This window comes from Sander lucioperca, chromosome 12 (genome assembly GCF_008315115.2).
Source record: "Sander lucioperca isolate FBNREF2018 chromosome 12, SLUC_FBN_1.2, whole genome shotgun sequence".
Taxonomy (NCBI): domain Eukaryota; kingdom Metazoa; phylum Chordata; class Actinopteri; order Perciformes; family Percidae; genus Sander; species Sander lucioperca.
In genome coordinates, this window is record NC_050184.1 from 230,045 (window position 1) to 252,631 (window position 22,587).

The 22,587-nt window shown below is 40.3% G+C and overlaps 1 protein-coding gene across 4 annotated transcripts in view; it reads left to right on the plus strand.

Moving 5' to 3' along the window:
* The first annotated feature begins 7,108 nt into the window (after window positions 1–7,108).
* rgs19 (regulator of G protein signaling 19) overlaps window positions 7,109–22,587 on the plus strand; it is a 56,578-nt gene continuing 41,099 nt past the window's right edge. The window contains exons 1-2 of one of the 4 annotated variants that reach the window (XM_031312090.2): window positions 7,170–7,353; window positions 18,147–18,257. In XM_031312090.2, the coding sequence (XP_031167950.1) occupies window positions 18,243–18,257 (15 nt within the window). In that variant the 5' untranslated portion in view covers window positions 7,170–7,353; window positions 18,147–18,242. Of the gene's footprint in view, window positions 7,354–18,146; window positions 18,258–22,587 lie in introns of all 4 variants that reach the window. The other 3 variants (XM_036008117.1, XM_031312077.2, XM_031312084.2) reach the window with 3 other exon arrangements.

Below are 22,587 nucleotides of genomic sequence, written 5' to 3' on the forward strand. Positions count from 1 at the left end.
GAGCGGTGCAGTACAACAAAAATATGGTGTTTTTTGAAAATTAAACCATGTAAACCTATTCTGGTACAACCTTAAAATACAATTCTGAACCTGAAAATGAGCATAATATAGCTGCTTTAATGCAGCATCTATCTACACGATCGGGCAGCAATGTTGGCAATGAAGGAGAGTTGGTCGTCAAGTGTCACACCCAGGTTTCTAGCAGTCTTGGTGGGGACTACCACAGAGTTGTCAATAGTTATAGTCAGGTCTTGGGTAGGAGAGCACTCCTCCTTTCTTTTCTTATGCAACAGTTATTTAGCATGTATACATTTGTTTTCTGAATTTATTGTTTATTTCATATTAATGGTTAATACGTTTGATTGTTCATGCTTGCACCATTCACCAAGGCAAATTCCACATAAGTGTACTTATTGTGGCAATAAAGCTTTTTCTGATTCGGATTCAGATTCTTCCTCCTCAGCTACTTGATAACTCTGTCTCTGTGTTGTTTGATGCTGGGCAGGAAGTGTACAGAGAGTTTATCAGAGCTGGTTTGCTGAAAACAGCTGCCTGCTGCTGCTGGAAACGGAGTTACTGAGAGTGCTGAGACTGAACAGTGAATGTGCCATAAAACCAAGCAGCAGAAAGGGTGATCATTTACCTGTGGTTTTGTCGTTACAAGCTAGCGACCCCTTCATATTAGAAGCATTTGCATCGATGTCACTAAAAATATTGATTGTTGGAGCTTTAAATTATATATTTCTTAAATTTTTGCATGTCTTAGAGCAGCGTTTCTCAAATGGGGTAACTTGGAGTACTGCAGGGGGTACGGTAGATTATGTCTTCATGCATTATTCCTAAAATAATTATACTATAATAGTGACAGAATTTTTGATGGACTCTAAACATTTGAAATAGCATTTAAGTGTTAAAAATGGGGGACATTATTAAAAACAAATTGAGAAGCACTGTCTTAGAGAGCCTTCCTGGGGTCTGATTGGATGCAGAGGACCGTCGTTGAGTAAGTTAGTATATGAGGTTATCGCCCATTGGTTGGTCTGTCGAGTGTGTGCGTGGCTGCTTCGAGTGTGAACAATTATCAGCAATCTGCGGTTCACTTTACTCCAGTCTCTGTTCCAAACTCAACAGGAACAGGGGACTTGCTGATTGCAGCATACAGTTGTGTATTTAAAATGTATTTAACACAAACCGGGAACAACAGGAATACAAAATCATTGAGGTAAAATATAAAGAACACTATTTAGAAACAGCAGAGGAAAATGAAGGAGTATTAAATGCATGCGGAGATAGAATTGTAAGTTGCATGTGGGTGTGTGTTTGCATTTCCTGTTTTGCAGACATGGGGCGGACGTTTCACTTCCTCCTCCACAGCCAGACTTCAACCTGACAAAAATCTGCAGCTCTGCAGGTAAAATCTGTGCATGGCTGAAACAGTTTCTCCGAATGGAGCTGATCGTGGCAGAGAGAGGATGACATTTGACCTCTGATGTAAAAAGATGACCGAAAGAACGAGATCCAGGGTACAAGCGGCCGAAATGGGTTTCCTCAGGAGGGTGGCTGGCGTCTCCCTTAGAGATAGGGTGAGAAGCTCAGTCATCCGTGAGGAACTCGGAGTTGTGTCGAAGTGAGCCAGTTGAGGTGGTTTGGGAGGTGTTCCAGCAACGTCCAGCTGGGAGGAGGCCTCGGGGAAGACCCAGGACTAGGTGGAGGGATTATATCTCCAACCTGGCCTGGGAACGCCTCGGGATCCCCCAGTCGGAGATGGTTGATGTGGCTCGGGAAAGGGAAGTTACAAATAACACATTGCATGACTCGTAGCTCCATAATTAAACCCTGCAGGAAATGTTTTATGCTGGAAAAGGTGTTTATTTTTCCTATATTTATTAAACTGTTAACAGGGTTAGCTCCACCTGACATATATAACAGGTAGGCCGGTAACAATTCAAAATTTTGCTGGACAATTAATTGTCTCAGAAATAATTGCGGTTAACAATATAATTGTCCCTTTTAGTGAAATAACACATTTTTTATTTATTTATTACTTTTTCAAACAAATTAAAGTTTAAATGAATCCCAAGATACATCTTTTGTTATATACCTACAAAGTAAACCATGCCTCTTTATTATCATTTATACATCATAAAACATATTTTTTGCTTAAATGAACAAATAAATTAAAATAGAACGTGTATTACCTTCACTAAAAAACTAAGCATTAATCATAGCCAAAAAAACAAAGCATGTTTAATTTCTCTGGCTTTAGACAGCTACAGCCCAGGATGTTTGGAGTTGCTATGGCAACAAGAGACAGCTGCCGCTAGCACAGCTTAAACTAAACAGTCCAACCATTAATCACTTACGTAACTGACAATTTGGCACTTCCAAACAGAATCAACAATTACCTTCAACAGTCATAACAGTCATAACCCTTAGGACCTCAGCAAAAGTTAGCAAACAAGTTGTTCTGTACAGATTAGAAAGTAATTTTTCTGATGGGGCTGGTGCCACCCCGTGGCCCCTTCTAGCCCCGTCCTTGATGTAAATAATGCGGTGACTGGAGGTGAATTGTGCTTTTTCACACCGTGCTGTCGTTGTCTAAAGCTCCATCTTTCCGCCTCATGTTTATGTCATTCAAAACAAATATCAATACATGCATTGCCCCATTCAATGCAAACCACACCAGACTTGTTTCGTCACACCAGCTCCTGAATAGCCTACTCCAATGCTCTTGCTGAAAATACGTCTTTAAAATGGATTGCTGTGCTTAAGGCAATTCTACTTTACATAATAGATTTCCTTCCTTCCATTCGATTCTGTTCAGAATCCTCTGCATCGTGTCATGTTGTTGACATGCCAGATCTCTGCCGGCTCTGTCTCTGCGACGTCCTTCGAGACACACTTCATGAAAGTAAGAAATTAACTTGACATGAAACACTCGGCATTCCCTCAAAAAGAACTAGTCCTACCCTGAGGCAAAGTAATTAGGGTCCTAAATCCTCCAGTTGAACTAATCGCTATGATTATAGTTCCATATAGGCAGCACTAAGGCGGTAATGCCTGGGAATGTGAAAGTGAATCATGGTGTTGCTAAGACAAACTCTGACAGGCTCAGTCGACCTTCCCTGGATCATACAGTTATTAAGAAAATCAAAAGGAAGAGAACTACAACACAAACTGCCTGTCAGCAGATCTTTGAGTTCCTCAGATCAGGGCCTACTGGCTGTTAACCCTGTACGAAGCTAAAAAACAAAAGGAGACAGAACTTTTGAAACAGTGGCCCCTAGACTGTGGCTTTGCCTCATGTTTTTTTCAACAGCGGTGGCCTTTGTTGAGATTTTTTTAAAAGCAGAATTATACAACAACAACAACATACAACATTACTATGTATTTTATGTCCTTGTGATTTACTGTGACTTATTGGGATTTATATTGATCAATTCAATTTGATGTATTCATTTATTTGGCCTGTGAGGCACTTTGTGACTTTGTCTATGATAAGTGCTTTACTTTTAAAAACCTGACTTACTTTTACTTACTCTCAGTTCAGGTTCTTTGAGGACAAATCAAATGTTAGGAGCGGAGGGAGCATCTTGAATGCAACAATAAAACAGACCATCTGCATAACCTCAAACTGCTGTGTATCAGCGACTTGATGTGTAGCTTTAGTGCACCCCTGTGGTAACAGAAAGCACTGCACAGGCCATTCAACAAGCGGCAGAGTTAGTTTTTATTTCATGGAAACAGCCAGGGCAGCCAAGTGTGTTCCACTCTCTACAGCTTTTTTGGCATCATTTGGGCATATTGTAGACTTAATACCATGCAAGGAATTATTCAAATTCTGTCAAAAGTCCCACTATGTTGCGTGTTTTTGCCCTGTCTTGCTGTATCAGTGAGATTTACAACATCAAGGCCTCCCTAAATGTTTGAAATGTTTTCATGTCCATGACCTATACGCACAAAGCAGCACATGTGCTTTAGGCAGTGGAAATGCATTTGATAAGACTTCACACCCGTTCACATATCAGAGGAGATTTGTGCCACCAGATATGATTCAAAACTGTATCACCGATCAAAGGTCAACCTCTGATAACATATGGTGCTGGAGACTAAAGCCGACTCCAGCCAGTGTCAGCCACAGTGTTCCAACAGGGGGTGCTCGACTGAAAAAAAAAACATCTTACATCCAATATTTAAAATCAACTGCTAAATTCCCTGATCCTCTATTGAAGAGATAGATATGTTTTAGAAAAAGAATATAAATCAGGATACCTTTTTGAGAATTTAAAATGCCACAAAAGAAAAGAACAATTGGTTTTACTGGATGTGTATCTCTGATATCACTGGCAGTTATCTCTCCCTCTCTCTCTCTCCCTCTCTCTCTCTTCCTGTCTCTCTCTGTTTCGCCCTCTCTCTCCCTCTCTTCCTCTCTCTCTCTCTCTCTCTCTCTCTCTCTCTCTCTCTCTCTCTCTCTCTCTCTCTCTCTCTCTCTCTCTCTCTCTGCTTGGTATATGGCGCCCCCTCCTGTTGCTCTTCGTCCATTTACATCATTTGAAGTAGCCCCTTACAAAAACACACCAGCAAATCCTACTTTTAAACTAAGAAGATGATGATTTCATCCCATCTTATAACCCCCCCCCCAAAAAAAAACAGAATAAAGAACTCTTCAAGGTTAGATATTGCATCCACAAACACAAGAGTCCCTGAGTGTTGGCCGCTGACTTTCTAGGTGGGCTCAACTGTCGTTTACAGTTTTAGCGATTAGTTTCACCATGGTGACATCACACTGAACAGTTTTAATCTTAAATTGTTCCACAGTTTCAGCATTTAGACTTTAACGTGAACAAAAAAAATCTAAAGACCCCAAACCTGTCAGATAAACTTACTAGGAAACATTCGCACAAGCACAAGCACAAGCACTCACTGCGTTTCAAATTAGGGCCTTTAGAACCCCTTAGTCCATGCCGGTGATCCCCAAAAAAACGAATTATTGTTCTTTTAATAAGCAAGAATGTCGTGGTTACGTAGAACATTATCTCCTTACAGGTCAGGAAATATGGATGTATGAATTGAGGTGTATTTATTTAAAATAGGGACAGTGCATATTGATGAACATTATATAAAAATGGAAGAGTATAGCCGGTGGAATGGATGGATGGATGGATGGATGGTTGGATGGATAAATGGATGGATGGATGGATGAATGGATGGATGGATGGATGGATGGATGGATAAATGGATGGATGGATGGATGGATAAATGAATGGATGGATGGATGGATGGATGGATAAATGGATGGATGTATGGATGAATGGATGAAGGGATGGATGGATAATAGCATTGGTGGCTGCTGTAATTACTGATTCTCAATATGTGTTTAAGGACATGTGAACCTTAAGATTCCTGAAAGGAAGGAAGCATAGTTCATGAACCCCTGGTGTTGTTTTTCACCCTCTTTCTTGATATGTGTGTTATTATTTCTTTGGGTCATTGTTTTCCTCCCTCAATCCGTTGTTGGGTTGATTAGAAGAGACTGCTGCAGAGCCCTGTAAAGAACAGAGTAATATTCTTTTCTCACTCTTTGTGGAAGATTTAGGTGCGCATATTTGGTGGGGGGTTTAGACGTCCTTCCTCAAGAAAATTGTCAGTTTTTCAATTTAAAAAAAATGCAATTTCCCCATCTTTGTGGGAGTTTGTCTCTTTTTGGGTTATTGCATCTCTTTGTAGCCGGTTTGTGTCTCTTTTTGGTCATTTCTTTTGTTTCCTTTGGGGTTGTTTTGGGTCTCTGCGGTCATTTGGCGTCTCTTTGTAGTCTATTTGTGTCCCTTGTGGTAGTTTTGCGTCTCTTTTTCACATCACTTTGGACCGTTATTATCACCATATCTATCTAAAAATGTTGGTAAAGCAAGAGCAGATAATAAATAACTAACACTCAAAAAGCTTAAAGACAAAACTTGCAAGAGAAGTCCAACTACAATTATTAGATCTGAGATAAGTATTTACATTAATTCGGCTAAGGTGCTGCCCAAAACGGCTAAACCTTATAATGGCAGGGGATAACCCTGATGTTGGAAATTCAGCTGTGAAAGCGAGGGCCAGACTTTTGGAAAATGTCCTCGACTGAACTCTTCTCTCCATATTCCCCAGCAGGAGAGAAGAAAAGTCGGAGGGGCCCGTGGTTTGAACTTTGTCCAGAGATATATCACACTGATCTGTTGCGCACATGCAAAGCAGGATTTTGCCAAACAACTTTTACTCACTAGACATTTATATTTACCATTTCATCGGCATCTCTCAATGCACTGCATCTATAAAAAAAAAAAACAATCAGGGAATTTTTTGTAAAAAAAAAAAAAATATGTAGAAATAATCTGTTGTCTGATTTAGTGTCACTTTACTTTAGTGTTGATTTATGGTGAAAACTCTCTATGAAAGTTCATTGTGATGTGCACTTAAGTCATAAAATAAAAACACAATTTTCTTTAAACTGCAGGCTGGGAAACTTTATCATATTTATTATTACATTTGTATATATGAACAGCTGCATACCATTACAATTGCTTTTCACAAAACATACATATATAAAACACAAACCTGTAGGCATATTTTTTCAGTTGGGTCCATAAAACGATACGCCTATAAGACCCATATAGAGTTACATTAAGCTAATTATCATCTTTCATTACGTATGCATATTATGTGTAAAAAAAAACAAAAAAACTATTAGCCTACAAAAATTATAATTAACCTATGAAAAAATAAGTGTAGACAAGTAGGCCTATGTAAGTAGATTAAACTCGTGGTAAACTAGTGCATGCGTTATCACTTTAAACGATCTTTTATGACGTGTACTAACATGTAAAACCGATAAAAGTTAATATAGGCCTATATATGCAGTATATCAAGTTTTATTGTAGAGAACTCCCGCGTCTCCTGCTTGGATGGACGTGAAGCCACGCATGCGCTCTGCTGCCTCCGTCCGCCAGCGCGGTGATATCTCTCTCTCTCTCTCTCTCTCTCTCTCTCTCTCTCTCTCTCTCTCTCTCTCTCTCTCTCTCTCTCTCACACTCACACACACTCTTTCTTTAGGTCTCTCTACCACTCTCTCTCTGTGGGAAAAACGCGTGCAGGAGGAGAGCAGCAGAAGGGGGGAGGAGGCGGTCTCCTTCTTCTTCTTCCAATACAGCGGCGCGGCGGCAGGATATTTGGAAAAATAAATCAAAAACAAATCCACGCACCAACCACCCCCCTCCCCACGGGGCGGAGCGGCAGAAGAAAAAAAAAACACACACACGGATGTGCCTCCGAAAGCGCAGCGGATACCGCCCTCCGGACCTTATTAATGCCAAGATTGTGAGTATCTGATCGGCTGCAGAAACGAGCTTGAACACGGGGAGGGGAGGGGGGGTGCTGCGTTCAGTTTAATTTCCCCTTCCCCGGTCTCCAGTCAGCGGCGGGGCTTTTCCTCGCTCCGCGGTGTTGAGGAAAAGCTCGGTCTCAGTGATTCCTTCCCTCCCTTCCTTTCCTCCTTTGCCTTCTCACCTCCTCGATTCCTTCTCAAGAACGGGAAGCAGACAGGCAATATATTCTATGGGGGGAAAGAGGAGGAAAAGGAGTCGAGCGAACCCTTCTCATTTTCGTCTTTTTCTGTTTATCGTTCAAACGGGTGTCCTAATGACACTAACGGGGGGTGTTTCAGTCTAGCGCTCCGTCTTTAGCTGTTTTTTTTTGTAACATAAAAAGTAAAAACACATGAGCAGCTTGGTAGAAAACTGAAGGAGTAGTTTTCCTCCTGTCTATAGGCTATTCGTAAGGACATGACAACTGATAGAAAGTATCAGTTGTCATGTCCAGAAAGCGAGTTTGTAAAATAAAATAAAACGCCAGTAAACTGACTGTTAGCTTAACGTTAACTACTGTCTATGGAACCTTTAAGGCATGGTAACGGGTTCGGTTGTAACACAGGTCAGTTGTTAATTAGGCACACGACACACTATCTTATAAGGAGGGTTGGATACCGTTTGGATTTTTAAGATTCCGATGCCGAACAGGTACTTTCCGATTCCTAAACCAATTCTTGAAAAACTGAAAAATGACATCAAAGAATAAGGCTCTTTTATAGAGTTTTTTTTAATTGAAAATTATTTAAATTTAACAATATATTAACGTTTTAAAGTACTTAACTATATAATAAGTAAACCTAAGTCACCTAACACACAAGTACAATAATTTAACAATAAATAACAGTTACACTATTAACAAGTAACAACAAAATAAATGTTGAGTTGGTATGCTAACTAAGCCAGCTTCAAACTTTAGCAGTTCTTTTGCAGAAAAATTACCATATTTGCCTTCTGAGAAGGCAAAATATCACACTTTCTCTGATATTTTTACGTCCGTTTCGGAGCGACAGAGGGAAAATATTTCAGTCGAACCAAAATGAGGAACCGAAATTTGCGTTCTAATCCGGTCCGATTCCTACCGGTTGCGTAGGAACCGGTTCCAAAGCGGAACCGGGTTTCGGTACCCAACCCTCCTTATTAGACAATTACATTTTGTATAAATTTGTTTTGTGGCGGCGCAGTAACTGCAACAAGTTCTTGTTTCTATTTTCACTTTGGTATGTAACGTGATTTTTTTTTTTTCTGTCAACCCATAGCAAGTTGTCTTAACGGTGCTTATGTCTGAAGCCTGATTCATGGTTCAGCGTTGAACCAACGCCAAATAGCAGGGTTTTTCCTACATAGAGAAAGTTGCTATATTTTACACATGTGGCTGGCGCTGATAAGCCAGCTAAGCAGTTTTGTTTTGACTGGACCTGAACGCTCCGCTTTGAAGCTAGCGCTACTGGGTTCTATGTTTTCAGAGTGAGGCTGTACCAGACTCTCCTGGTGACCAGCGAGAAGGCGCTGCTAGCGGGCACGGAACTCAGCCTTCCACCGGAACTCCGACTGCTGTCTGTCTTTATGGCATCAGTATAACATTGAGACAGTGTAATGACCGGTTAAAAACGTCTCGTAGTCTTGTTAAATAGTAGTCTAATTCCGTGTTTTGGTATAGTTGGTTTTAACACGATGCAAACCTTACGGGAGTAGCCTACGCATCCTCCACAGCGCGGCGGAGGAGGGTCTGGCTAGTCCACACAGCATTCCGGGATGGGAGAAAAACGTGCTCTGGTTTATTGGCATTTCTTTAAACCAGTCATAATCGTCATGGGCGGTGCTAAGCTCTGCACGGAGCCACTGCAAAATAGCCTTGGGAAGGAACTTGTTTTGGTGGAATCTGAGTTTTCCGTTGCACGACTAAAACAACTTTTGAACGTACACGTTCCACCAAAAGAAGTTCCTTCCCGAGGCTATTTTGCAGAGGCACGGGGGCTCCGTCCGGAGTTTAGCACCGCCCAAGACGATTGTGATTGGTTAAAAGAAATGCCAATAAACCAGAGCACATTTTTCCCTCCCATCCCGGAATGCTGTTTGGACTAACCAGACCTTTCTTCGCAGTGCTGTGGAGGAAGATCTGGCAAAGCGAGACTAATCTAGAGATAACGTGCAGATGTTTTACCCCATCGACCAATCGATTGGTTGAAGAGTAGGTCAAATTTCAGTCGACCAAGATTTTCTATGGTTGAATACAGCCCTAGAATGAATGCATCAGCTATTGGTGACTGGTGTAGTGGACTTTTTTTTGGACCAATTTATATGACCAAAGTGCCTTAATAATAACATTTATATATTATTATAACATTTATACGTAAGTAAAATGTAAAAATGTTTTTTTTCTAAACAATGTCATGCTATTTCAACCTTATGATGAAGGTATAGTTGCTGAAAATGTAGAGTATAGCTGAAGTGTGTTTGGCCTGATTTTGACTTATTTAGATTGACTCGACTTTGAACGCGATCTTGACACCTGAAGTCCCTCTAGGAATTTTACAGACTACAGTGAATGCAACAGTGATGTCACAAGTTACTTTAAAAGGAAAAAGTAAATGTGGTTGCTGTGCCCCATAGGACTACAAGTGCATACATTGTTTCCCCAAGCTTTGTAGAAGACTTTTTGGTTATTTTTGTTTTCTTTGGGGTTACTTTGGGCCTCTGCGGACATTTGGCGTCTCTTAGTAGTCGGTTTGTGTCCCTTTGTGGTAGTTTTGGTCTCTTTTTATCATCATTTTGGACCGTTATTATTTCTATATCTGTGTCTAAAGCGTTGGAAAAGATAGAGCAGATAATAAATACACAATACTCAAAACTCTTAAAGACAAAACTTGCTAAAGAAGTCCACTGGGGACCAACTACAATCATTAGATCTGAGGAAAGTCTTTTAGTTACATTCATTCGGCTTAAGTGCTACCTAAAACGGCTCGGGTGCTGCACCTAAACCTTCTAATGGCAGGGAAAACCTTGGCATACATTTTTAAAAACCCTAAACTCTGAGAGAGTTACGGCCTTGCTCCACCCATAGTACACAGATAATTCAATCCAGATCCAAGTCTGTTCCATACAGATTCAGTGACCCATTAAAAAAAAGCTCCCTTCAGCTGATATTTGGGACAGTTAAGTCAAAGAAATAACTGTGCTTTCCTTTACTTTTCCTACAGTCTGTCTTTGTGGTTTCTGAGTTTCTGTTGACCTTGGTGTACTCGATGGTATGTTTATGTATAAACTGACACAATGCTACTCCCACGGGTCCAGTAATAGTCTTGTTGTATACCTTGTCTTGTATTGCACAACCTTAGTAAAGGTATAACTTTTCCTATTCCTATTGGGATTCTTATATAATTACTATTCATGACCATATAAGGTGTTGCCTCTGCTTACGCACTTTTAGGAGGAAGAGACACAGAAAAGCAGAAATGAATGTGTTGTGTTAATTTAAGCAGAGATGGTATTTTACAACTTCTTGTCCGTTCACTGTATCACCATATCTGTGTCTGAAACGTTGGAAAAGCTAGAGCAAATAATGCATACATAACACTAAAAAAGCTTAAAGACAAAACTTGCTTATTATTAGATTTGAGACAAGTTATTTAGTAACATTCATTTGGCTTAGGTGCTGCCTATAACGGCTCGGGTGCTGCACCTAAACCTTCTAATGGCAGGGGACAACCCTGACTGTCTAGTACATGTCTTTTAATGAATCCTACTGGACAGCTGTGGGTGGAAGTATCATAGTCAGACAGAAAGCACGGCTCTTTTTGGTTTACTTCTCTGTTTTCTAAGTGGTGTATCCGTCCGAGCATGTGGAATGGCTGGCTATCAAATGTCAACATCCATCTCCTTTTTTGTACTCGTGAATCCTCGTGTTTTGAGGTTCTGTTCTTGAAGCTGGTTCGAATTACACGCTGTTCTAAAAAGAAAAAGAAAACAAAGAATCTTCTTGAAAGAGAAGTGAGATTTGGTTGTAGGTGTCTCGGTGAGCTTCTTCGGTGCAAAACCTTTTTTCTCACGTGACTGAACTAGGGATCTATACTAGAGATGTTCCGATACCGATACCAGTATTGGTATCAGCTCCGATACTGTCTAAAACGCTGGTATCGGTATCGGGAAGTACTGGAGTTTATGCACCGATCCGATACCACATAATAAAGCCCTAAAGAAAATCTACGTTAAAGTAGTTTATTTATGTTCTTTTTCCGTTATAACTGACTGTCAAACTGCATAATAAAAGAAAGTTCTGTGGCATTCATGTTTCACAAAGAGTTTAACCTGAGCCAGACCGACAACAAAGATAGAAATCATATCACATCCATACAGGGATAGTAGTATACAGTTGTTAAAACATAATAACATATATGACACACTGGTATCGGATCGGTACTCGGTATCGGCCGATACGCAAGTTCAGGTATCAGAATCGGTATCGGGAAGCAAAAAATGGTATCGGACCATCTCTAATCTATACCGATTATTAGTTGTTTATGGAACCGATATTTGGAACCGATATACATTTACTGTACAGTAAAAATGAAAATCCTACAATGTTACAACTCCAACACAGAAGTTTAGTTTAAATGCTTTAAGCCGTTATTTAAAAAAAACTGAAACTTTAAACTCAGTCCAAAAAATTAATACATAAAAACAAATATATCTTCCTGAAGTTTTAACGTGCTAACAGTTTATTGCAGGTGTTGCAGACTGCTAACAGAGCTGTAGCGCAGCCAAAGTAGCGCACTTTCTAATAAATTAACTTTAAACACCGATACATATAATCTGCAAACTGCCAATTATCAGCCCCGATAATCGCCCAGGTTTGATTAAACAGCTTCAGACACATTTAGTGTGAAAACGCCTTCAGAAATCACAATTTCTCCTCTATATGATCATTCATTCATTCATTCGTCATTTATTTGGGAATTTTTACCCAAAGCTACGCCTGTAACATTACATAATAGTCTAATTGTCAATTTATTTATTTTTTTTACATAATGGTGGTTTCTTTGTTTAACTGCAATAATTACTAACATTAGCTAAGGTCTTAAGGCATATGACTGGTCATTTTTTTTATTTTGTTTAGATATGACAAATTGTAATTATATAAATGATTATTGGTGGGACTGTATATTCTTAATATTATTTCAATTGTTAGTTGTTGGCACGTGAACATATATACCTTCGTAGCAACAAAAAAGACAAGGGGGATACAGTTAGAAAACATGTTTCATGATAACAAAGAGGCGTGGTTGACTTGGTTATTACATTATCTGGGTCACATGACAGGGATATATAACCAAAAGATGTTTAAAAAAGTACTAACATAATGAATATTTTTTTAAATTGGACTGAAAGAGACAATTATGTTGTCAATTGCAATTATTCCTGAGACAATTCAGCAGTTGTATACCGCGTCACCATGGAAAACAGGATCATCAAATCGGATCTTAGAAAAAGAAAATGTGTAGATAATTTTAGGGGCTCCCAACCCTGAGATTAAGAAACACAACACACATGGACAGACCAGTGTTTCCCCCAGAAAAGTTGTTTAGCCCGGTGGCATACGTGTGTCTTTTTTGACGAGGGCCCGGCTGGGGCCGGTCACAGACAGATGGCAGCGTTAATGAAGAGCCCAATAGTTTCTGTGATAACAGAATCATGGACGAAATCGCGAAATTCAGAATTTAAAAAAGCTAAACACAGATTCCATAGGGCTCTACATTTAGTCAGTGTTAAAAGCTAACTGGAATTACAACAGTTTGAATATGTCTAAGTTTACAACTGAGCCGCCCCACTGTAACTCTAGTTTAAAAAAAGGTCTTAAAAATACATGAATAATTCCCAGTGGCTTAGGCCTGGTGGGCCGCCAGGCTGACAAAACACTGGGGGGGAAACCCTGCACACTTATACCTGATAGTTTTTTTTCCTCCTTCCTGTTGCCAGTTGGTAGACACTTCCTCTTCCTGTGTCTTTCTTCATTGTCTGTTGCTTGCTTCCTCTTTTTTTTTTTTTTTTTTTTTTTTTTAAAGTTGGTCATCATCGCCTTCTCTTCCTCTGTTTTTCTCTCGCATGTGCTACTTCTGTCTCCCCCGTTTCTTTTTGTCCACATTTACTGTAGTGATATGTGTTTTTGTCTATGTATGTTGCCAGTCTGTGAGGTGTGTGTGTTTTTTATCATCATCATTTTTCTTTTTCTTTTACCTTTATTCAGATTGAGATTCAGAGTCTCTTTAACAAGGGGGCCCTGGCCAAGACAGCAGCATAAAGAGTTCCACATTAAAGAACAAACAGCAGACTTAAAATCATGGGCGATTTTAGACCCTGTTTAGGGGGGCTCAAGCTCCCCTAAATTTCATCTCAGCCCCCCTAAAAATTATAATAATAAAAAAAACGTATTATTATTTATTTTTTCAATCAATTTTAGTGCTTCAAGTTAGAGTTAGCGAACGTGGCTGTTAGTGACAATTACAGGTTCAAAGGACTTGAAACAGGTTTAATATCCTAATAATGTCACTAATGCTATCCACCTGTAACCCAGTCAATGAAAGGGTTAACAGAAACGTAGTGTTGGCCAATCGGGGGTTGTTGTGCCAGACTCCCTTCTTTGGCTGAGTCTATCTGATCTGTCAGAGGGAGAGCAGGAGTGTGGTTGTGAAGTTTAATGTTGGTAGTCCTAGGGCTGGGCGATATATCGATATTATATCGATATCGGGATATGAGACTAGATATCGTTTTAGATTTTGGATATCATAATATCGTAATATGGCTTAAGTGTTGTCTTTTACTGCTTTTAAAGGCTGCATTACAGTAAAGTGATGTCATTTTCTGAACTTACCAGACTGTTCTAGCTGTTCTATTATTTGCCTTTTCCCCACTTAGACATTATGTCCACATTACTGATGATTATTTATCTAAAATCTAAGTGTGAAGATATTTTGTTAAAGCACCAATTCAACTCTAGACAGTCAACTCTAGAATATGCAAAACAAAAGGTGTCAGAGTATTGCGTAATGAGTGTGCAACATGGAAGATTATTCTTCTTTCTCCGCTAAATGAAAATCTTAACATTCACTTTTTTGCCCAGATAAAGTTATTTTGATGTCATGTGTGGTCACTGGCTGAGACCCGTGGATAACAGGAGAGTTAAGCCCCAGTCTGGTCCAATATGAACTGGTTTGGTCCAATGTTATACAATGATCCAATGGTGTTGTAGCCCAAATTTGGTCTAGTATTCACCGGGGATATTGCCCTGGTTTGGTCCAATGCGACTGGGTGTTAAAGCCTTGAATTGGTCCAATGATATATAATGTTAAGTCCTGTTTTGTTTGAATATTTGGTGGTGATTTAGTCTTGCTTTGGTCAAGTATCCACTGGAGTTTTATTGTGTTTAGGCCTTGGCTTGTTGAATATTTACTGGTCATTTTGACCTAGTTTGGTCCAGTATTTGTTGGTGTTTTAGCCTCGGTTTGTCCATTATTCAATGGTGTTTAGCTCTGTGTTGATTAGGGCTGAACGATTTTTGAAAATAATCTAATTGCGATTTTTTCCCCAAATATTGCGATTTCGATTCGATTATTTTTTTAAGCTCTTTGTCTTCTGTATTATTCAACAAAGAATAATATAATAATGTATAGTATGAACACACAATTACACACTAGACAGTTAAATAAGTAAAAATATAGTATACACACACACACACACACACACACACACACACACACACACACACACACACAATTTTTTACAGTGCACAGAGAGGAGCTGCCTCCAGCCCCTCCCCCTCGTGAAGTTGCGTGCTGCCGTGTGCACTTGTTCAGAGAGGCTATCGTTACGTTAGCTAGTTGCTGGTGTTCTGGCCGTGGGATTAACTGTACTAATAAAACCGTTGAAACACCGCGGCCGCGCTGCTGTGAAAGCTCCCCGAACGTCATTTATCAGAGTCTGATTGTTACCCCTCTCAGTGGCAGCTCCTCCACTCCATATCTTTATAACGGAGCTAACCGCTAATCGGAGCTAACCGCTAATCAGAGCTAACCGCTAATCGGAGCTAACCGCTAATCAGAGCTAACCGCTAATCAGAGCTAATCGTTGCCAACCGAACCTTGAGTTCTGTGTGCCTGTATCCATTAACTGCATGTATAGACTCAAGCCCGAATAAAACCCTTCATTTTATTAAAATGGCTGTAAAAGTTTTAAACTACAACTCAGAGTTGTTTGAATGACAGAAATCAGCTCAAGGTACAGTGTAGCGTTAGCATGCTAGTTGATGCTTTCTCTACGGAGTGCAGACTGATTGCTCTCGTGAGTCATGTGACCAAATCGCAGCCTTTGCGATTAAGAAATCGCGTTTTAACATATCGCGATATTATCGAAAATGCAATTAATCGTTCAGCCCTAGTGTTGATCCAGTTGTTACTGTAATGGTGTTTTAGTCAGGGATGCACAGATGCAACTTTTCCTCTCCCGATACCAATACGGCAACTCAGTTTATCTGCCAATACTAAGTCAAGGGACTAGAGACTGAGTTGGCAGCCAAAAGTGACTTAATCATTTTGAAACAAGTCATGTTGTATGTCATGTCATGGCTGATACCAAATCCCCTTAATAATGGCAGTATGTATAATGTTAATATAATATAAGATATAATCATTTGCTATAATGGAGTTTTAATGTGTCAATGTAACCTGTGTCATCTTTGAAGTAGCAGTGACTTAGCATGATGTACCAGGAGAAGACTTTCTGTTGCTCTTGATTAAATCATCGTGTGAGGACATCCTCAGAGTGTTTGCATGAAAGAAGTTCATGGAAACCCAAACTGATTAACTTTATCCTTAACTAGGGTGACCAGACGCCCTGGTTTGACCGGGACAGTCCCGATTCTGAGTTGCGTGTCCCGAGTCCCGACAAAAGCCTGTCGGGACGCTAAAATCTCCCGTTTTAACCAGTCCCTCCAGGTCCCCTGGAAAGTCAGCGGACGAGCGCTGGGTGGAAATGTTCGCGCATTTCAAAAGCAGGGAGATTCCGTTCAAAAATGTAGGTCTCCGTTGTCAGTTCGCCATGTGTCTACTGGGCACAAATGCTCCCGTTGAGCGGATCTTTTCGCTCATGAACAACACATGGACTGACGAGAGGAACCGTATGACCATTCCCACGTTAAAGACGCTACTCGTCACACGGGCCAATTTTGCTGACACCTGGGCGCAATTTCACAGTAGGCTTTCAGCCAACAAATTGATTCGTGTGCAAATTCCCTCCTCTAACAAATATACGGAATGAATGTTTCCAATAGGGAAGCTATCTGCTCTATCAAATGAGATTACATTTTTGCATGTGTGTTCTTGGTCAGAATTATCATGAATTCATGCATGAATTAATTGATGTAGGCCTATGTACTTATGCATTATGTAATTAATGATTTATGTATTGCTGCATTCCTTAATATCCCATGAATCATCAGGAAGTGACGTGATTATTTATTTTTCTGCAAAAAAATGTGGTCCTCACTGCGCAAATTCTGATTTGAACACAACTTGTGCATAATGATGTACCCACCTTACCTAATGCTTTAGTTGATGTGTTGTTCATGCATGAGGTCATGAATGAGAGGCTATGAACTCATGTCAATTCCTGATGAGTCATAAGATATAAAGGCATGAAGTAATGCACAAATCAGGAATTAATTCATGCATTAATTCATAATTCATGTACCCTTACCGTAAAGTGTTACCATAACTTTAGTTCAAGCCTGTGGCAGCAGTTCCAAATAATTTGTTTAGTGCCATGCAATGAAAAATACCTTTTCACAAAGTTTTTCACAAGTTCAGTGGGTGCATTTTCCAAAAGAATGCTTTAATTCTGAAAAAATAAAGTTGGTCCCACATTAAACTCACTCAATGTCTTTTAATATTATTTCTTAGGTATGTAGGCTACATACCAAGAAAATTCATGAATATTAACTGAGATACCCCATTATGTTGTGAGTAGTAGGCCTATGTGTGCTGTTGGCAAAATTGTGTCTAATCTGTCTGTGTCTATGTCTGACCTGGGCTGGCACATGTTCACGTTAAAAAGCGTGTACGTGCATGAGCACTACGGTCACGCGCAAAGTGTCCCGATTTTAGTTCCGGGAAATCTGGTCACCCTATCTTTAACTGAACTTTTGGAAATTGAAACTCAGTTGATGATTATCCGATTTTTTTATGTGTGCCTTTCTCAGAGTTTTTGTGTAATAGACGGAGGATCCACCATTAATGGAGGATCCTTAAGGTGACAGGTGAATGATTGGTACACACACACACACACACACACACACTCACTATGGCCTCTTTTTCTCTCCTCGTGTTTGTGTATGTATGTGTGTGTGCTACACCTGTGTTTTTGTGGATTAATGTACCTGGATGTTGGTACATTTTGTGGGTGATACTGTGTGTGTGTGTGTGTGTGTGTGTGTGTGTGTGTGTGTGCGTGCGTGCGTGTGTGTGTGTTTTACATTTGTTTAAATTGTGTTTTTGGATCATGACTGCATGTTCTTGTGGGATTTCACACACTCATGTTTGACTGTGTATGTTTTTGTAATGCATTTGTATTGTACTTGTGTGTGCTATGGTGTGGCATTTTGCATGAATGCATGTTTGCGTCTACATTTGTGCATTCCTCTGTGTGTGTGTGTGTGTGTGTGTGTGTGTGTGTGTATATGTGTGTGTATTTATAAAGGAGAGGTCCGAGGCAGAAGGGGGGATGACATGCATGTGTCCGGCCCGCTAACATCGCTGACGACTCACACACTAACCGACTGCCCGCCCTCGCGACATGACGGACGTACTGGTAAACCAACTGCACCTCTTCCTCTCTCTGTCTCCCAGATCACCCTTTTCTTGCTTTTCCTTTCTGTTTTCACCTTCTTTATGTGTTTGTAACTGAAACGCCTGCTAGCAAAGGAGCAGGCTAACGGGATTAACAGAAAAATGTGGCTGTTCCCAGCACAGCATATGTAGCGGGCGTGTACTCTCTGTCTCTCTCTTGCGTTGTGTTGTGTTACAGACGAAGCTGTCACTCTTCGTTGGCTATCACAGCCGTTTATTCTGATAAATAGAAGAATAGTATTTCACAATCACGTTCGTCGCTATAAAGAGCTCCAGTTAGCACGAAACAGGCTACTGCAGACTGGTTAACAGTATTACACATGACATTAACAAAATACCAGTATGAAATCACAAAAGTAGACAACTGTACCTGATAAATAGCAGAATAGTGTTTCACAATCACGTTTATCGCTATAAAGAGCTCCAGTTAGCTAAATGAAAAGAGAAATTATTCAGTTTACTGTTGCCACGGTTGTATCATAAAAGTTAGGTTATCAAGATAGGCCCCAACCAGACTAGCAAGCTAGCACAACGTGGTGAACTTTTTCATTTAAGCTAAAACAAAAGAAGCAAAACAAAAATGGTCTCTAATATAAAATTAGAGACCTCCCGTGTGGATATACTGCATGCATACTAACATATTATCACAATGAACACATTTACCTAGCTATAACAGTGGAGCTCAGTATATGCGACTTACCATGAAACCGGCTACTGCAGACTGGTGATGGTGTGTAAGAACTTACCCTAAAGTCTGCAGAATAGCACCAATATATGGCGCTCGTGTTACAGAAAAAGCCTGTCTCATATGGAAACTTCTAGCCAAATGAAAAGTTACCATTTAATGGAAAGTGGAATTATAACTCCGCTACACATACTGCAGCAAACTTGTGTCCTTGCTGTTCTATCTAATCCATCTAGCTGGTAGGGTTTATCCCGAACAAGTTTTTTTTTTTTTTTTTTTTTAAATATTGGGTAGATCTACCGACACGGAGTCTGATCAGATAGATAGATAGATAGATAGATAGATAGATAGATACTTTATTCATCCCGAGGGAAATTTTAGAAATATTTGCTTTCATGTTGAATGAAATCTGACACACTGAAACAGCTGTAGCTACTTCATCTGACACGCCTCATTTTTCACAAGCTATTTGATCCAAATACTGGAGGTCCTGGTTACAAAACTTTGCGTTCATTAGCTTAAATCATTATGATATTGACATGAGGCACTGTGCTAGAGAGAAGAGGTATTACTCTGGAGTTACAGAACCACAGAAACAACCTGGTAGTGCATTGACGTTAAAGAGCGAAGGTTCTTCCCTCACAAAGGATCTTTGGCTGTGTATCAACCCAACTGGTTTGCAGATAACTCACAAACCCGATAATAGGCTAGTTCAGTTTTGGCCATTAAGCTGATTTGACTAACTAAATAAAAACATGACAGGAGCCGGCCTACGTCCTGAGGTGAGCAACCGGGCGTGCATCTCAGAAACGGTTTAAGTAAATTTTCAAGTTGGTATTATTTTGATAAATTGTCCATAGAACGTGACTCACAGTTGTCTTTCTGTTTATTTGCATTTCGAATTGCATTATGGCACCAAGCGTCATATGGTTAAAAAAAGCTTTGAAAGCATCAAGCGTCAAACGTCAAAGCGTAACAAATCGTCAAAAGCATAAAAAAAGAATTGAAAAAAACGTCAAAATGGTAAAAAAAGAAGCTTTAAACAAATGAAGAACAGATTTAATTTCAGAAGTTAACTGAGCAGCTTTTAATGAGAGAATTTGAAATAACAGTAAATATCAATGTGAAAAACTGTATTTTTGCTGAAGCTACACACAAAACTTCAGTTTGTAATTACGGGTAATGAGGTGCCAGAACCCCTTTTCTGTTATTTTACAGATTTATATCTTAGAGTGTAGAATGAATATTATAACAGTAATGAGTCTCGCTCATGTCTTCCATCGTTGCTGCTGGTAGATGTGAAATGCATCCTACGATGCATGTGTACCCCGAGTCCACACACTCGAGTCAGAACCCAAAGCATCATGGATAAAAATGGGTGCAGCAAGAAGATTCCTGGACATTTGGACTGTATTTGGCCAAATGTGGATTGAACAGAACTTGAAACAGCAGTCGGATCGTGACTGAGGACATTTCAAGTGTCAGGGAGAACACAAAGGATGCAGTTTGAGAGGCTCAGTGTCACTGGTGTAGCGGACTGGGCCAATAAGTGTCTTTTTTAGCAACTTAACTGAATTTCAGTATAAAAAGAAAGAGATGCAACAAAATTTAAGCAAACAATATAAAGACTGTCTCTTTTGCCACTAACTTTGATTTAGTTAAAGGGATATTTCACCGTTGGAAAGATGAATATATCTTTAAATTGGGTCACTTATGTAGTAGAAATGTGAATTTTTTTTTTTAACTTGGTGGCTTCTATGCCAAGAAAAGCTCGAAATGTGTTTTTGGCTCATGTGGATGAAAGACACCAAATCCCAGAATGCACTTGCTTCGCTGCTTTAGAGTCCACTCCATGGATGTATTAAGAGAACTGGATACAGTGTTCGGCGGGAAGCCCCGTACGTTCCAATGAGAGTGCTCAAAAGCGCATAAAGCAAACATGGAGCTCGGCTCTTCCACATTGTTGGCCCATAACGCTGGTTGGCTCACGATGGGCATGCGCACTAGCAACAATTTGTTTGCGTTGTCGTAGCTGGCGTGTCTCTTACAAGTGGCGAACTCATGAACTCGCCGTTTTCATTGTCTAAAATATTCACTAACGTTAAACACTGTTTTCGTTGTTCCCTATCGTTTACATGCTTAGCTAAATAAACGATAGATGTATTTAGCTAGACAACCAAGGAGATTTAATAATTATGTTGTGCTACTAGCTAGCTGTTAGCCTGCAGTTTCGTGAACAAAGCTCATCCATGGCTTCAGCTCTCATCCACGTTACAAGCTTTACAGCATACAGCCCTCGGATGTATCATAAAAGAGAACCAAGGCGATGTAATCACTATGTCTGTAGTAACGTTATGTAGGCATATAGCTAGCTATGTATAGATCTTAATACAGCCATGCTAGCTACCCCTGATGTTAGCAACTAGCTAGCTAGCCGATAGCCCGCCAGTTTGGGAAACGCTAATGACGTTACATCCACGTAGCTAACAGGCTTTACAGCAGCTACATACATCCCTGGGATGTATCATGACTTCATAAGATAACACCATGGACGTATTAATAGAACGCATGATGAACTACAACCATTAGCTATATCCATTATTACAGCTAGCTACATGAGCTCGGGAGAACAGTCATGTGAGCGGGCTGGCGCAGTCCCGCGGCTCTGCTCGCGTCCACTATGCGCGTTCATCATGCCAAATTTAATAATTCTGGATTCGCTTCTAGTGAATGTTAAAAATGTTATCCACTAAGCCCATGGTGGCTTTTAGACTCGGCGCTCTTCCTGGGGGCTTGGTCCACTCCCAAGCCATGCCTACCGTTTATAGACAGACAGACAGTGAGACGGTCAACTCAACTCAAGTGTGTTTTATTGTCATTTCAACCATATACACAAAACGTTTCACCGTGGCTCAAGGGTGTTATATATTTAAAATATATAAAAACGACATTATATGAAAACGACATATGAAACAGGCTACATTTAGTGCACACACATTATAGGCTCCGTAAAGTTCAGCTAACGCATACTAGCATTAGCGATTGGTGGGCTGCAAACGCTGAGTATAAACATAGCCGTAAATTTGCATGGAATGTAGAATGGTCGGCATTTAACAGTCACAAACTCCACCAGCGGTTAGCAGTTAGTTGGATACAAGCAAACCATTTCTGCACCAGTCCGTGTTAACACAGCCCACCTCCGCTAGTCTTACCCGGCGACAGAGCAGCCGGCCTGGTAGCTGGATAGTCCGGTACACTGTTGTTCAGCCATGTTTCCACAACAACAAAAACACAGCAGTCAATGAACTCGCGTTAGGAGTTTCGTTGAAGTTGAAGTTTGTTGTCTAATGAGCGGACACTTGCAAGCAGGATTGATGGAACAGGTGGCCGGCTAGCGTTAGCTTTCCACCTAGCTCACCTCGAACTCCTGCACACCGCTGTCGAGGTCCCTTTCCCCGGCTTCCATCGGGCGACACCGCAGGCTGAGGTGCTGGTCTCCGTAGCAGGCGAAGCTCGCGTACTGTGTCGAGTATTCCGTCTGTAATAAAGTATCCTGCATATTCTCCGATCTGTACCAATGTATCCCGGTGGTACACATGTGCGGTAG